This window comes from Xylocopa sonorina, chromosome 9, assembly GCF_050948175.1.
Source record: "Xylocopa sonorina isolate GNS202 chromosome 9, iyXylSono1_principal, whole genome shotgun sequence".
NCBI classification, from domain to species: Eukaryota; Metazoa; Arthropoda; class Insecta; order Hymenoptera; family Apidae; genus Xylocopa; species Xylocopa sonorina.
In genome coordinates, this window is record NC_135201.1 from 5,739,390 (window position 1) to 5,757,064 (window position 17,675).

A 17,675-nucleotide genomic window follows, 5' to 3' on the forward strand; every position below is an offset into this window, starting at 1 on the left:
TTACATTTAAGTTATTTGCAATTCACTTGAAATTTTCTAAACTCTTTGCAGGATTTGGGAACTTTACGTAGGGTACGAATAATGATGACTGTCCAGGTAACACCCACATTTTTCTGAGTATACAATACAAAGTTCCATAAGATAAGGATAGATGAGATATAAGATAAATCAATTACCTAATTTATCTATGTATCCTAAACTATAAGAGCTCTATTTATCCATCAGATCTTTTTATCATTACTTATGTACTATAGAATAGTTACAACTAAAACTAAACGTAGTTTTACTAGCCTTTTAAGCGCTATAAACGCATATATGAGTTCTCACACAACCATTCAATCTTGGCTATATATGTTGAAAGCAAACTTCATCCCCTTTCTTTGAAAATTATTAGTGATTTGTATTTTAATTACATTCCACTGAAGATGTACATTTGGTGAAATTTTGATGAACATACATTTATGAACATTTCTGCAGCATTTTTAAGGAAATTATTATACTTTTTTATGTGAATATACCTTAGACTATTTCATTGCATCGACAGATAGAAGAAATATTGTATTACAAACATTTAAATTTTATAAAACTTAAGTTTTATTGTAATTTATTGTACATTTTACTAGTTTTATTGCAATTTCTTGTATATTGTAGCAGTTTTATTGTAATTTATTTGATATTACCCGCTTTAGAGGTAAGAGAGAGAAAGATATATACGAAAGCTATAAGAAAGAGTGAAACAGATGCTAATGACCCTACTCTCGAACCCCTGTCACCATCTCTGTAAAAAGTGCTCAAACTGATCGCACAGCGTTATCGACAGCAAAGTAAACTACTTAAAACTACTATCTCCATCTCTCAGAGAAGAGGTGAAACTAGTCGGGCATTAGTTTCAGGATTTTCCGTAGAGATGGCGCTAGTAGTTGTAAGTAGTTTACTTCGCTGTCGATAACGCTGTGCGACCAGTTTGAGCACTTTTTACAGAGATGGCGCCAGGGGTTCTTCAGTAAGGTCGGTATCATCTGTCTCACTCTTTCTTATAGCTTTCTTATATATCTTTCTCTCTCTTACCTCTAAAGCGGGTAATATCAAATCAGTTACGATGAAACTACTACAGTATGCAAGAAATTACAATAAAACTAGTAAAATGTACAATAAAATACAATAAAACTAGTAGAATATCAAAGTACATCAATCTGACGAGTCTTCATTTTGTGAATTCTTCCATTCTACTTGTGCAATGTATATTTCTTAAGTTTAACATCAATAGTCATTTCCATTCACCCGCTTGCCAAATCAGCATACAAGGGCTGTCAGAGAAAGCTAATACTCTTTCAAAAACTCCACTCCTTACCTCTGTGTGGCTAAAATATCATAAATCATTTACTTCCAAGTTCGAAAGAATCATTACCAACGGTTTCATGTGCAAGATTTACGATGGATGGATGGGTGGAAGATTTGCGAAGTTTTGTTGTAAATCAATTTAAATAAAACTAATCTATAGCAGCCATTCGCTTCTAATTATTTACTATATAATTTTTAATTGTATCATATCACTATATCATGCAGTTAATAATTATATATTAAATAAATAGAACCCGGATCTCACCACGTGGAGGTTGCTGCGAATGGAGACCCACCCTAACCGCGTCCCATCCACCCTCCTTTTAAACAAGATATTATTTAATAATACCTCCTTTCAATGTACATTTGCAACAAGTTCGATGTTCGATCCCAATGCAAACGTACAATGGAAGGAGTTTCATAAAGAATTTTCGCGCGAAAGAATTGTTATAAATGAAAGGAGAGACACAAATACCCTGCCTAGCCAATAATTGTTTTAGTTTCTAACCAATCAACCTAACTAGGAATATATATCAACTTAAAAGAAGTGATTTCTACATATCAATAAGTCTGAAAATCTTTCACCCTAGTTATGCAAAGATCGAACAGTACACAGTACATGAAGTACCTTGTATTTGTGCACTCGAAGTGTTTGGAAAAGCAAACAACAGAAAAGAAGCTCTGAAGCGACAAAGGAAGAATATAACAGAAGATTTTGCACAAATGAACAGAGGCGAACAAATTAACAAGATGCGAGGTAACATATGACGACAAAAGACGACAGAATTGAAAACACTGGAACACCTAAAATAAAACTGGAAACACTGCAATATCTAGAACAGAAATGTACAACATGTGGAACCATAACACAATTAATAGATTACACAAAAAATATATACAATAAAATAATAAATAGGACAGGAAACGCTGCAATGTCTAAAACAGAAATATACAACAAGCAAAAGAGTAACATGTAGATTAACAAATTTCATAAAAATATATACCCAAGAATAGAAACACATACACATATAAGCACACATTCACATATAAAAATTACATAGAAAATATTAAGCGTAATTGAAAATATATATAACATTTATGTAAAAGTAATAATTAATCATGTAAATTAATATTATATACGTATGACCATACCTTCATCCATCATTATTATATGTACATCATTATACCTCCATGATACATTCCCCTGTCATCCTGATGTATTATTTCATTTAAATGGACGCCGTCTTTGGAAAGCTACAAGCTGTAACAAACTTATACAATGGATTAGTAATACTGTAAAACATTTGACGAACAAACAGTATAATTCTGACATGGAAAAACATCATTTCATTGAAATAGCATCATAGAAATGATGTATGTAACATGTAATAAAAACAATATTGATTCACTTGAAAAGAATTATTTTTAATGTAAAATATTACTAATTTAACAATACTTATTTAAAAGTATTATTAAACTACACTAGCTTCGATTTTAGAGATAACTGTATTCTAATGTAATTTGCGATTTTAGTGCTTATACATTCTGATGCACAAAACACATAATGGAATGTTTAAATATCAATCACAAAATCAATGTTAAATGAAAAGCTGCAAAAACCAGAGGGTATCTATCCATAAAAGATAACTATATTATTCTGTAATATTTTCTAACAAACGCTCGATTAGTAGAGATATGGAGAATTAAAGAAACGAAAGCAATCCATCGTCTCTAATTATTATCGTTATTAAATATCACGAATGAAGTATTCATTCTTTTCCGTATCATCAATTTATTATTATACGTGAAACAAAGAATACTTCAAAATCAATCGCGGTAAATGTTTCAATATACTTGCAATAATAATTTATTGAAACAGAAATTAGCAAAATTAATCGCGACAGCAACCATACTGTGGTGCTCTTCATAATTCACAATACTAATTCAGTAAATATCAAATAAAGAAAATCTGAAATCCAATCGCGGGGTGTGTCATGAAAGAGCAATACGCGAGCAACCACCTCAGGGCGTTTCTCTTAATTCGCAACACTAATTTATACACCCATTACTTAAGTACGCAACACTAATAAAAGAGATTTTAAAACAGCGATCTGCATAGATGCAATGTCACCACGGTGCAATGTAGCCTTTTGGCTACTGTGGTGACTCTATGCATAATCACATTTCCACAGCGCAAGTGGAACAATTTGTAGATGCCATATCACCATGATATGCACAGGGTAATGTTTCCACCGTATCAGTGGAAGATTTGGGCTTTTATCAATCGCAACACTATCGTGAGAGCCGCGATTATTCATTTTCGCAACGCTAAATGCAAGAAATTAAACAATTAAAAACTATTCCTTCTACAGGAACTAAGAAGATGCAATTACACTCGATATGTATAAATCGCAACACTATAAAACTAATTGCAGACTATTAGTACACACTAAAATAGCAAATGCAATTTAATCTTATCGCGAAACAAATATCAGCAAACAATAATTATAAATTCAGCAAGCAATCGCGATTTCATGATTCGCAACACTAAAAGAGCAATCACGATTATCATTTTTGCGCAACTCTAATTCAAAACGCGATACATTAATTAACACGCAACTCTAATAAAACTCGCGATTTGGATTCATTCGCAACTCTAATTGGAACCGTAATTAATTATACGCAACGCTACAATTGAAACCGCGATTTGCCCAGCATTTGATGAGCCAGCACTCTGTGCTGGCTAGAATATACTACTACACAAATACGAGCATAGTGACAAAGAATGACTTTGCATTCAGAGAGTTACTTCCAAATGCATAGTCATTAGTAGTTGCCCTCTTCTCCGGGCCTCTTCGGCATATAGCCTCTTCTTTCTTCGGGCATGAAGCCCAGTATCCTGAAACTTATATCTAAGCTCGAGATTCCCTGAGCGCAAACCAAAGAATAACATACAAAGGTGAAATAAAAATATAAATCGCGAAAGTTCTCAACGCACGCAGACAAGCAACGATTGCAAAGAATCGTTGCTCGTACAAACGTGCCAAACCTCGAGCAGAAAAATACGTTCGTTTCGTCAAATCGCGACCACGACCGCGGGTCGATTCGAATGATGGATCGAGTAAAGCCAGTGGCAAACGACATCCTCCGTTCGCGCCAGCTATACCGTCGATCATTCAAATCTGATTCCCTGAAACAGGTTGAACCACGCGAGAAACGCGCCTGCCCGATCGGTGACTGTGGTCAACCTGCCCGGCCCTACCTACTTATTACTAGCAGACAAACATACCAGAAGTAAACTACCTACCTACCTAGCCCTATATTTAAAATAGCAAAAGATTCACACCAACACATTCGTTCAACCCCCGGAAATTTCTCATTCAAACACTCGGGCGCAAAAATCCTACACTAGAGAGAACGCCCCGGGACGCCTCCGACACCCGAGCTTGGCATACAACCTCGCACACTCTAAAGGTACGTACCAGAGCTGTAATCAGCTGACGAAACTAGCGACCATTGCGTGCAACGCCAGTAAAGCGTTTTTATCTACGTTTGAATGTTTTATGTGAAATTTGAAACGTCGAACAAATCTATATTTTTCGTAAGACACGCAAGTTCTATTAGTGATACAAATGTTATTGCGATCGGTACCTCTGACGTGATTCAGAATGAATTTGGTACCTTTTATAAGTAATAATCAATTGTTTCTACGGAATCGACGCACTTCCACGGCCTAATCACACACACACACAACGTGGAAGATACGTCGTGCACGATACACTAGCACATCAGCCGCGAAAAAAACATTTCATTAATTATTATACAATCATCGTGCCCACCGCCTTTTCCCCACCCAAGTAGCACCTGGGCACGTGAATGGGGTCCTGGCAATGAACACGGAAGGGGTTAAACCTGAAAATCCTGATCTAAATATACTGATTAGCACTTTGTGAAAAGTTATTCATTGATAGTTATTACGCTGCACAGAGTTTGAACAATTTAACAAACGTACACAACCGCTACAGCCACCAGCGTGGTTGACGCATTTTCGCGTCCGCGAAAATGGTTAACGTGACCAGAATATCATCGAGTAACATTCCAGACACGGCCTCCCTTGAGGCAGGAATTGAGATACGCTCAATTAGCGCGCCACGAACCCCTAAGCGAGATCCGCAGCTACCAATACCCTTGGTGAGGGTGGCGGGCTCCCCCGTCTGCCCTTCGGAATGGCCGAGGGCCTTACGGACGGGGCAGGGCGCCCGTACTGGGACGCTATAGCGAAAACTAACAAACTAATCGGACACGAAGCTAGGAATGGGCTCTATGCAGTGGAGTAACTAACTATCAATTATTAAATACTGATCGAGAAATGAGAGAGAAGCTTGACAATTCATTATAACATTATAATGTATAGAATAGAGTTAAAGGCGCGGCGCGACGCGAAAAAAGTGAAGGATTCTTCACTCTCAAAAATGATCGACATCCTTTGGGATGTAACCCTTCCTTCGAAGCGTACCCTCCCCTCATGCGATCTTAAAAACAGGCAAAGCAAACCCATAAGAGGTTACTACTACAGCCACCAGTACCAGTTGACGTATTTTCACGTCCGCGAAATGTTTAACGTGACCAGGTGCCTACGGTGACACCCAGGCACGACCTCTCCTTGAGGCAGGGATTGGGATACGCCCAATCAGCCGGCAGTGAACCCAGTGCAGTAATCTTAGTACGCAGTCCACCACTACCGATGCCCTCGGTGGGGGTGACGGACTACCCCGTCTGCCTTTTGGAATAACCAAGGGCCTTACGCAACGGGGTAGAGGCCAATACTGGGACGCTATAGTGGTAACACTTCGCTACTCGACGATGAACGCAAAGTTCATTTATTGACTGATAAGAATAATTAAATTTAAATTCAAAATTATATTTCAAATTATGGTTAAATTTTAAATTAAAAGTAAATTTAAAGTTAAAGCTAAACTTTAAATTACAATTAAATTTAAAATCAAAGTTAAATTCGAAATTAACATTAAATTTAAAATCAATTATTTTATATTCCGTACATTATAATGATAGAAGGAATTGAAAAGTGCCTCTCTCATTGTCTCGAACAATATTCAATTTAACTATGGAATGATATCTAATTTTATAAGAAATGTTCTAATTTCGAGTAATCTCGTCATCAAAGCAATCATTCTAAAGTATGAATGTAATATTCAAGCTCGATGCTTTGATTTCAAAATCTACTCGACGCAAAATGTCTTCTTGCACATATAATATAACATAGATTCGGTAATCAAGCAAATGACCTTTTAATTATAACAAAAGCTATACTATACATTTACAATATATTTCATATATATGATAGTTATCATATACATTTATCATATATTTTATATATTCACTTTACAATAAATAGAAACTCGATAATAATTTCTATCATGTGCTATTAACATGAATATTAAGTGGCTAAAGCATTTAATATTGTCAATGAAAAATAGTAAATATTAGTAAACGAAGTCGGAGGGTATCCGACTTCACCACTACGCACTGCTATAACAAAGCAGTTGTAATATATATTACTTATTAATATTGATAAGCATATTTCACTTTTATAGATATTCATATCTAGTGTACGACTTGTTCTTAATATTACTAAAACAACCACTTATCTATCACTTAAACTTTAATGTTACTAAAAACGCGAAATGCAAGGAGACCTATCCTGATCTAATAAATAACACAGACAAAATAAATGTTAGTACTCATGAGTATAATAATATACCCATGGTCACTATGCTCGTCAATGGAATACTACGTAATTACAACCAGTCACCCGTGCCGATTCGGACCTTTCGTCCTACGACATGATTGAGTGACCGGAGGAACTTAAAAGCATGCGACTCACAGAAAATGATGCGTAGAGTAGTTCAGACGAAGTCATCAGAGATGCTGAAGTCTCGAGGAAGTCATCAGAGATGCTGAAGTCTCGAGGAAGTCATCAGAGATGCTGAAGTTTCGAGGAAGTCATCAGAGCTGCTGAAGTCTCGAGGAAGTCATCGGAGATGCTGCTGATGTTTGGAGAAACTGCTGCTGCTGTTGCTGCTGCTGTTGCTGCTGCTGTTGCTGCTGCTGCTGCTGCTGCCTCAGCGAAGTCGTCCAAGATATAGTAAATGTCTAAAGAAAGCCACATTATGAATTAAAATTCATGTTACCACACAATGAACCAGTTAAGAAAAAGTATTAAAAAATGTTGCTTACCTCTAGAAGGACATCATGAACGTTGTTGTCAGGGTAGAAGAGGTAGACGATTCCATGGTAGAAATAGCTGAAAAGCTTAAACAGAAACCACATTATTATAATTTAGCCTTTTAAAGTTCTTATTAATGTTATTGATTATTAGTTTATTTTATTGTAATTAATTTTGTGATTGAATACGAAAGATACTTACATTTTTGGCCTTTGAAGCACAGCTGGATCCTTTGGGTAGGCAGCAATTTGATTCTAGTACCGAGGCAGCATATATTTAATAAAAAAAATTAAGAATAAAAAAATATATAAATAAAAGACTACGCTGCTATTGCCATTCACGAAGCAAACACTGACTCTACTCTTTCACGTATGAATATTATAAAAAAAAAATGTAATTAAAATTAGAGCAACTGTGCTCTAAAGAATACTAAAATTATCGCAACAAACACTGACTCTACCGACCGCATTGCGCGCGGTCACCAAAATATTCTGAAAGAAAAACATTGTACATGGGGGAACAAGGGGTAAATAAAAACAACACACAATTTACTGTCATATTATTCTTCATCTTTTTCCGATCGAGCGTTTGTTTAAGAAAATATTACTTCCCTTTTAAATTACTTAACTATGCAAAAATATATGTATATATAAATAAAATAGAATATAAAGTTTGAATATATTGTAAAATATATCCAAATATTATAAACTATTTATGAACACATTAAGAATTTGTGATTGATCTATAAAAAAATCTATTATGATTATTTGGTATCAGAATTTAAAGCATATTAAATATTCTTAATTAGTGGGCTATATTATATGCTATAAATATTCAAAATTACTTGCGAGAATGATTATTAAACAAATAACTCATTACTTGTTACATACATCATGTGTTCATAATCAATTATATATAAAATGTTACCAAATGATGAATAATAAGGTAATATAAATTTATACCATACATTCTCATCAAGTTCTTACAGTCTTTGCATCCCACCTCTTTCAATAATAGTAATAATGTTCGTTGCCCATTATATCCATCCCTTGGAAGACATAACTATCTAAAAATCTGTAACAGAACAAAATAAAACAATTAGAATAAATATACAAAGGTAAAATTAGTTATATTAACATTTTATATTATGTTCAATAAATAGTTGATCGAGTATGTAATGCTTAAATAAAGTTAGTAATTATAATTGAGAATAATACGCAATTGATAAGCCAACATATAAACGTACCTCGAATGTAGAAACGTACATCGAAAAGTTATATCGACAGCAGCGAACGACACACGTCTTACCGCCAGTAGAGGACGACACGAACTGTCTACAGGTGCCACTCGCCGCATGCCCCGGAAGCGACCGAACGAGCGCGAAGACGTTCGAATGAAACCGAAGGCGCTCGAACGTAGTTTTCCAACTACGCTCTTACGTTTCATTCCGTGGCCTTGGTACTTCGCTATCTGCTTCAACTGTAAACAAATCAGCTAATTGAAAATCTACTACAAAGGCAGGTTCCAAAAATAAGAGTTCCAGGAAAATTCTCGTGCGTATTTTTCTCAGAAAAGCACTCACTGTCGTATTATGATATACATTCTACTGGAGAAGTAGCACAAAGAAAGTTGTATTGTCCTATATATATACGTGTAGAACACTTATAGCATATATATTTCACTCTACATATTATTTTATTATTTATACAATGTTAATTATGAATATTGCCTTTATGAATTACCTTGGTATCGATACCGATTTGCGATCAGTTTGAGCACTTTGTGTAGAGATGGCGCAAGCAACAATTAAATTGAATTTTATCTCTATTTTATCCTGCTCGGATAATATAGTGCTTCTTGTTTATGATGTCGTAAATAAAGGTTCCCGAACCTTCAACCACATTCTGTGCTCCTGTTAATAAATCGCGTTTTTCAGTCGAAAATCAGCCGCTCGATAAATGACATTGTCAAAGAAGAGAGATAATATAATTCCTTCTCCAAATATTTACGTAATTTTATCCGTGACTTTCTTGCTTGTTCTATACTCTTGTTAACGAAAGAGCACAAATAACAAGAATGGACTCTACTATAAATTAAAATAAGTTATACGACACTTCTCTATCCTCGTTGCACAATTTGCGTCCTTCATCCAATACCTTCTGCCGACTTTTATATGCCTGTTAACCAGTGGGCAATTTTAACTAGAAGATATATTGTAAGCTGGTGATATAATGTAGTCTACGCGAATCTATCACTACCTCTTTGGAAAGTAATAATAATGCGTATATATCTAGAAAAATAGGAAACGAAATGTATGTATATTTGTATATTTGTATATTTTTGTATATGTTTTCTTTGCTCTCTCATACTTTTCTCATTGCATACTCACTCCATATCTTCTCTTTGCACACTTTTGCATTTAATATCTTTGCATATATTACTCTTTTTCTTAAATAAAATTCGTCACTCTTTTCGTTGATCCTTTCTTCTCCCATTTAGTCGCCTCTTACGACAAGCAGGGGTTACTGTGGGTGTATTCTGATCCCCACCGCACAGGGATGTTTAAATTATTAAATCTACCCCATAAGAATCTATCAGGTGCTTTGAAATTTTACGACGAGATCCGCACAGTGGCGCTGGGCTTGCTACGATACTGACCGTAGTGCCAAACACGTGTGATCATTTATGATAGAGCATTGTATAATATATAACATTGCGTTTACTGTATAATAATGGGCAATTCGAGTGGCAAGACGAACCATGTTAGTGCAGAATCAAATGAAGCACAAAAGTCTGGCAAACCATTGAAACCTTGTTGCGCTTGTCCTGAAACGAAGAATGCAAGAGATGAATGGTTTGTACAAATTCAAGTATTTCATATACAACACTCTTCATTTTCATTTATTTAAACTAATTTAGAAAATGTAACATGTAACGACCGATGGAATTAAGAAAAAGAAATTTGTAGCTTGCAAATTGGCTTTCATCTTTTATACGTGTTAGTACATAACCTTTTCTCAGTTTAATCAGTTTAATTGTCATGCGGAATAAAATGTATTTTTTTTCAGCATTATTACCAAAGGGGAAGAAAACTGTAAGGATTTAATCGAAGCGCATAAAGCTTGTATGCGATCGTTAGGATTTAATATATAAATGTAGAATATATACTACTTCAGACAGCATAATTTATTGCTCAGGTTACAAAACTCTTGCTTTGTGTAGATGATTTAATATTTATTGAAATAATGTTAATGTATTTAGTGTCTATCTTACCAATAAACAGATTATTTTGTTTGTATCAAATGTATCATTTATTTAAATCTTTCTTGTATCCGCAGATGATACGGTGCAACGTTCTATATCAAAATGAAAAAAGTACTGTCCGTTTCTTTAAATGGTATAAAACAATCACACATAGATTGGGAATTCTAACAAAGCATATATTTTAATTCGACATGTGAATAATGTGAATTTATCTCTCTTTTTTTTTTTTTCTTTACACTCGCATAACAATTTCACTGCTTGCATTTGCCTGGACATTCCGAAATGTTAAATGTATTCTTACCCAGCGTACGACAGAGAATTTGATGCAAAAAATAATTACACTTTTGCCATCAGTCATAATTATTACATCTGGTCCTACTCGGCGGAAAGACAATTTTCATCCGATTTAGTGTACTTTATATGTTACCAAAATTATAAAACAATAAAACATCTTCCTTAGAATATTTTTTACAGTAATGACAGTGGTTTCCAATATTTCTAACCATAATAAATAGACCTCGTGTGTATCAGTATAATTTATAAATTACAATAAGTGTAATAATAATAATTATATCAATAATAATAATACTAATGATAGTAATAGTAACAACGATGGATGTGATCATGATCGTAGTTATAATGATAAAAACAATTTGCTCTTTTTAAGAATACAATATAAATAACAAGTCAATGGACCGTAGTGTGTTTTGCTTTTGTTTCCTTGTCACAGCATTGCATTTAACTTACAAGTTAAAGTATGAGGGAGGGGATAGCCTTAAAGTAATTCGATAATTAAATAGAATATTTATAAGTAGTATGAAAGTAGTTGTACTTTATGTATGAGTGAGTGAGGTGTTAATATAACGAAGAGTGTGTGCAATTATGTGTATATGTATATAGATAAATGTATATATAATATATATGGAAATATGTCCGTTTGTTATTCTTGTAGACACTCCAAAAACAGTGTAAAAGCAACGATAATAAAAATATATTAGAGAATAATTTTTTCAACGGTATATAAAAATTTGTTATCGTAACACGCATTGCGACGTATCGTTATTTGGTACCTTTTATTGACTAAAAATTGACGACGCTTTGACCATCAACGTTTATTAAAAATGTAAAGTACAAGTGAAAGAAGTTAAAAACGCAGGCGATTGGCCCTTCTTTTTTTTATTTTTAACGTTTCGACCACGTGGAGTGTCTTCAAAAATGTTTAGAATCGGTGATTAGCATTAAATCGATAACAGCATCACAGCTACGAAAGAGTCTCGTTTTTCAAAGCTCTGCCATGGCTCTTTTTCGCTGATGCAACCGATCGGCGTAGGACGATTGGTCGACTAAAAGTTAGCACAGCCCGCTCGGTGCGACGAAAAATTGAGCAGAACGTTGTGAACAAGAAATGGCAATCGAATTGATTCTATCCTTTAAATTACATCATGACGGTAACACTTCTTTCTCAAGCATACATCTTAATACATTATTTTCGGAATCGACTTCAGATTTAAAAAGAAAGAGATCAATACGCGCAACATACAGACATTATTTTTTTTTTTAAATTACAACTTTTATATTTTTTTCATCGGTCAATTTTTTTTAGCTCCGAAATTCTGAACCGTGGCACAGGCTTACAAAGACATTCGTGATTCGAGGAGCCAGTCGACAAACGACGGCTATAGAATGCAAGAATATATTGTTAAATAATATTTTTGCAACTACTACGGTGGAGTAAATCTCCTAACGATAAAACCTAGAACATTGCGGTCATGTAACTTTAAGGATATTGGACAAAATTGGTTTGAGGCAGTCTATCGTCTTCCCAAAAGATTTGACTCCTTTTCGAGCCAGCAAATCTCACCTATTTTGCGGGACCCGAATCCAACGTACTTCTTTGCTTTCCTAAAAGCCATTAGAGACATTGTAGACTTTACAGACACTGAAAGAAATTCTTTAAATGAAGGATAAATAAGTGAAGAATGCAAGTGGACTTACGTGATATTCTAAGTCGGTTTCCATGATACCGATAACAGCAACGACCTGGTATTGTCTTGCTTTCATCGCTGCAATCGATTTTCGTACCAAACGCATTGCACCGAGTGCACTACTTGTACTATTAAATTGTGCCATTTGTGCTGAACTATGGCTTGGATCGAGTACTAACATCGTTATTGAACCATCTCTTAATTGTTCTACTCCTATTATTGTTCTACTATGACCTATGCGTGAGTAGCAAGAAAATTTCATTTTCCACAATTTTATTTTCACTCGTATTTCTCATCTTCAAGTAGTACATTTACCTTGATGCTGCAGATAAAGGGGTGGTTTAAAGTCATCGCACCGTTGGAAGTATTGCAAAACCCAATTGAACATTTCAGGATGACCGCCGTCAGCATTAGTTGGTGTATAAAAATCTACCAACTGGCACCTTGATTAAAAAAAAGAACATATATAAAATAACTTAGCTCGACGATAATGAAGAGGATTACAGTCAAATAAAAGCAAAACGTACTTTATTCTCAAACTAGACAATAATATGACTACTTCTGTTGGGCCAATCCATTTTCTAGTATTCGCCAATTTTCCTTCTAACTGTTCCGCTCCTTGAGTATCAAAACCCTGGGCCCAAGCCCACTCTATCATCTTCTGAAGTCTTGAGATCGATGGTATAGAACTTCGTAGCGGATTTTTGGTAGAACTACCGCTACCCAGACCAGAATTCCATGCTTTATAAACTAACTCATTATACCCTGTATGTTGTAAAAGTGACGAGATTATCATTTGCAAATTTCTATAACCGCATCCCCATCCTTTGTCTCCATAAGTAGTAGCATAGTAGTCTACAGTAGAACACATCCAGGTGCTCATCACGTTACTACACGCTTGACTAACAGCCCGTATCTTGGGAACTAATCCTATAAAAAAAAATTCATCCCAAAATAGAAATCTTTCTAATCATATTTCACAAAAATATTTCCAAAATAACAACTATTACCGCGTGTACAGGAGCTGCCGTCGTCAATGCCGCTACTTTCAGCTACTCTGAGCTCGGTTTGTCTTTCGTAATAGTCGGCAATTGTCATTTCACCCGAATATACAGCCCGCTGCATATTAGTAACACTTTGCTCTCTAAAATTGCCCTGATTGTCCATCCCGTATTGCGCCCTTAGCATCTCGAATTCACGTTGTTCACGTAATTTCCGAAGTTCCTTCTCAAGCTTTTCCATATCCTTTGCTAACATTCTATCGGTACATATGTCTGGAGTTATAGGGGTTGGAGTGCACTTTTTACTGAAATGTTCTTCGATGTGCGCGGTTAACTCGTCGTTGTTCTTGAACGAAGTACTAAAGCATACTGGGCATGCTGGTATATCACTTGCAACAGTCGCTTGAGCAGACTGAGAAGCCGCTCCATTCGCAGGACTGTATAGAGAAAATAGAACATGTAAAGCAATTGTTTGCTATTAATGTGACACATGTAAATTCAATTTTTACCTCAATATGTCTTTGTGCTCTATGTTAACATGCAACTCGAGATCAGATGAATTTGGAAAAGATGTGATGCACAAAGGGCAGTTAAAGACACCATCGCGTAATGGTGGAGATTCAGGTGGGAAGGATGGTGATGTGAGATCAAAATGTTGTCTATTGATATGTTCCTCTAGCCTTAATGGACTGTCAGAACTGTAGGGACACATAGGACACTCTTGAACTGGAAGTTTTGGCGAAGCGTGAGAACGCAGCTGTAAATTTAGGCCTGAGCGCAGTGGAGACCCATGACCAGCTGCACCTTCTATAACTGAAATAATAAACGTTTTCTGTTTTATTTATGTTTAACTATAGAGTTGATGTTTTATTAAATTTCTGAGTACCATTATTAACGTTCCCAATGTTATTATTATTATTGTTGTTGTTCACATTGGAACTAGAAATCTGTGGGTCTGATTTTGGTATTTCCTGTTGCTGTTTAATACGCGAATTGAACGAACTGCTCCAACCATTTTGGAGAAGAGGAGGACTCGGAGACATGGTTGGAGAAGGACAAGGACCACGGCATTCGTCGTGCCTTCTGTCATCCATCAATGAATCATCATCGATAAATGCCATCATATCATTTTCTGGAGTACTGTAACGATTGATACAAATTATTTCTAATTTAATATAACGTTTATATGGACCATACTAATTATGGATGTATATAAGCAAATGCTCGATACCTTTCATAATCAAAATCCAATTTTTGTTTTATTTTCTGCAAACGTTCTTTTATCATATTTTATACACAATTAAACTTTTACTCAATTTATAATAATAAATATATACCCTTATAAACAGTAGCATAACACAGAGAGTAAAAGTAGCAGAAGTTTACATGACTACAATGGTATTCAAATAGAAATGTCAGACTTTGACATATTCAACAATAACATAATTACACTTTCCTCTAAATTTGTTTGTATGATCTACCGCAATTACAGAATAAATAAATCAATCAAAAAATGGTAAAGAATTAACGTTATCCCTGTTACAAGATTCACAAGGTTTATAAAATGCTCTATGTATATTAGCGACATCTAAGGTCCTTCTTTTACCGCCATTTTCCTCGCAATTAGGGTGATTTTAAAAAGCTTATGATGGATGTAGTAGGTACTTGTAAGGTGTTTGTAACACAAAAAAATATAATATAGAGAAATTTAATTGATAAGTATCCAACTAAAGTTTACCTCGGTGTTAAGTAATCGAGATGGGCACTGTTAACGTGAGTTAGCATCTCTGTTGACGAAATTTCCTCCAAATCACAAAAGGGGCAATTTGCGGCACCTTGAAGATGACGAAACACCATATGAGATCTCATTTCTTCGTCATTGAAACCATCCAGGCCACAGATCTCGCACGTGTAATTCATCTCCGGTGGTTTACTAGCCGCCATTTTTACTAAATACAATCAACACACTTGCTGACCTAAAAGAAAAATAAAAACGCAAATTAACGCACTTGGCCTTTGCATAAAGTTGCAATCAACGCGCATTCGAAACGGCTGCACGAGATAGAACTTGTTAAACAGGTGCATCGAGTCAGAAATCACCTTTCCGAACGACGCAGTTGACTGCAGTGCTTCAGAATAATTGCATTTTTAACTAGAGCATCGCGTCAGGTTACTCCTCTCGTTGAAACGATTAACGAGAACGTCGATTCAGATAATAAACTAACTTGCAGCGGTGCATCAAAAGCGCACCGTCGTGTATTTTCCTCGGTGAATCGATAATTGAATTCAGGGTCGCGTACGAGCGTCCGCGATTGTACAGTGGTTACCCGTTAGGTTTCACGCGAATCGCATATTGTGGACGCGCGGTGGTCGCTCGCGACGTATGACAAAATACCGTAACAGAAGCTAGATAAGCGATTCGTTTCCGATGCGTCGCGTCGTGCTAATTTACATACCGGTTGCAAGGACCGCACAGATGATCTCTGTGCGATAAAACGGTCCGCACGGATGGAATGCAACCTAGCAGACGGCGAGTCTACGTTTCGCTGAGTCGTGGTTTCGCGTTTACGGGGAAACGCCGCAACGCAATTTCTCACCTCCGTTTCCCTTTGCCGGTTAGATCCGAGCCGTTACCGCGGGGTCGCGTGTCAATCAATGCATTTCCATGCCCGACGAGGATCCCATAATTTTGTTCCTCGGGCAAACGGGAGCTTCGATCGTGGGACCGTGACAACGATGGCGACACGTCGACGGCTACAAGCGAGGAATCAAAGGCCGAGAGAAGTGCAAGAGTTCGGTCTCGTTTTTCACAAAGATTCGGCCCGCTCGTACCCAAAAGAATCTAGGCCGACTAGTTAATCGCAAAAGAAAGCGAGTGTACACGTTAGGGTTGCTGGGTTGGGTTGACCCATTTAGGGTCGCGGTTCGCGAGTCCGCTATCGCACCCGGCGGCATTCAATACCGTGGACACTCACCGAATTAATTGGATCTACTCTAGCCAACGGCCAGGTCGCACCTTCCTTCCTTTGGAGTCCTTTTGTTTCACCCCGTAACGCACACGCATATATACACACACACAAACACACACACAGCTAGGCGTCCGTGCAGGCCGGGATGCCTAACACGGCGCCTCGTTTGCCTCCATATGACAGCGCCGATCCACCCCGACACTTTCACGGAAAAACTCCCTCGTATCGCCACCCCACCGTCTCGATTCTCCGGCAGCCGTCTCTCCGGAGGATTGCGCTTCTACAACAGGCCTTGCCGAAGGCGCCACCCTCACTGGCAGCACTCGCTCCACGCGGTCGGTAAAACTCTTCGGGGTGGCTTTACGTAACTTCTGCCGCACTGAAATTTCATTTTATTTCATTTGCAAATCTGCGCGACGAAACGTGATTCAAGTATCGTTTACGAATACGTTTGATTTTTCTGATACTCCAGCTCGAACCAAGTTGTTCCATATGCTCTGGACTCGGACAGGATTCCGCGGCTGGTTTTTCGTGTCGCGCATAGATTCACAGCCGTATCTATTTGCTTGGATCCATGCACGCGTAATGGCGAAGCCACCTGGAATTTTATCCAACAAATTTCCACGAGACTGAGCGGAGCATATATAACAGGTTGCGATGACAATGCGCTCAATGAAGGCACGGTTAACGCGCAGACTCGGGATATTTGAATCTTATTTATGATACGAGGCGCATATGTTTCCGGGTTACGGAGGCCGCCTTTCCTGGCTTTTACGTGTTGCTAACTCCCCCGATAGTGTTTCGCAGAGGTGTTATCGAGGAATTGCGATCGTCCAAATCGAGGCTATCGGTGATCTTAAACACCAAT

At 36.7% G+C, this 17,675-nt stretch overlaps 2 protein-coding genes across 5 annotated transcripts; one reads left to right on the plus strand and one right to left on the minus strand.

The window, feature by feature from the left end:
• The first annotated feature begins 10,215 nt into the window (after positions 1–10,215).
• Cox17 (Cytochrome c oxidase copper chaperone COX17) lies at positions 10,216–10,891 on the plus strand. Its single transcript, XM_076901258.1, has 2 exons — positions 10,216–10,442; positions 10,657–10,891. The coding sequence occupies exons 1-2, from the start codon at positions 10,321–10,323 to the stop codon at positions 10,739–10,741; spliced, it is 207 nt and encodes a 68-aa protein (XP_076757373.1). The 5' UTR covers positions 10,216–10,320; the 3' UTR covers positions 10,742–10,891.
• Positions 10,892–11,364: 473 nt separating this feature from the next.
• On the minus strand, positions 11,365–17,291 carry LOC143427283 (zinc finger-containing ubiquitin peptidase 1). Of its 4 annotated transcripts, XM_076901254.1 has the most exons (10): positions 17,275–17,291; positions 16,814–17,186; positions 15,577–15,814; positions 14,725–14,978; positions 14,348–14,651; positions 13,848–14,275; positions 13,365–13,767; positions 13,153–13,280; positions 12,848–13,071; positions 11,365–12,754 (listed from the first exon to the last, which is right to left on the minus strand). In XM_076901254.1, the coding sequence occupies exons 3-10, from the start codon at positions 15,780–15,782 to the stop codon at positions 12,710–12,712; spliced, it is 1,992 nt and encodes a 663-aa protein (XP_076757369.1). In that variant the 5' UTR covers positions 15,783–15,814; positions 16,814–17,186; positions 17,275–17,291; the 3' UTR covers positions 11,365–12,709. The 4 variants fall into 4 exon arrangements, with proteins under 4 accessions (XP_076757369.1, XP_076757371.1, XP_076757370.1 ...); XM_076901256.1 differs by lacking the exons at positions 16,814–17,186; positions 17,275–17,291 and adding an exon at positions 16,295–16,600; XM_076901255.1 differs by lacking the exons at positions 16,814–17,186; positions 17,275–17,291 and adding an exon at positions 15,939–16,600.
• Positions 17,292–17,675: the final 384 nt, after the last annotated feature.

Bases quoted from the DNA above. Each gene is read 5' to 3' on its own strand.
- LOC143427283 (XM_076901254.1), bottom strand. From the start codon at position 15,782: ATGGCGGCTAGTAAACCACCGGAGATGAATTACACGTGCGAGATCTGT. The intron at 14,652-14,724 runs GTACTCAGAAAT...TTATTATTTCAG, and splicing joins CATTGGGAACGTTAATAATG to TTATAGAAGGTGCAGCTGGT. The intron at 13,281-13,364 runs GTACGTTTTGCT...TTTTTAATCAAG, and splicing joins TTGTCTAGTTTGAGAATAAA to GTGCCAGTTGGTAGATTTTT.
- Cox17 (XM_076901258.1), top strand. From the start codon at position 10,321: ATGGGCAATTCGAGTGGCAAGACGAACCATGTTAGTGCAGAATCAAAT. The intron at 10,443-10,656 runs GTTTGTACAAAT...ATTTTTTTTCAG, and splicing joins AAGAATGCAAGAGATGAATG to CATTATTACCAAAGGGGAAG.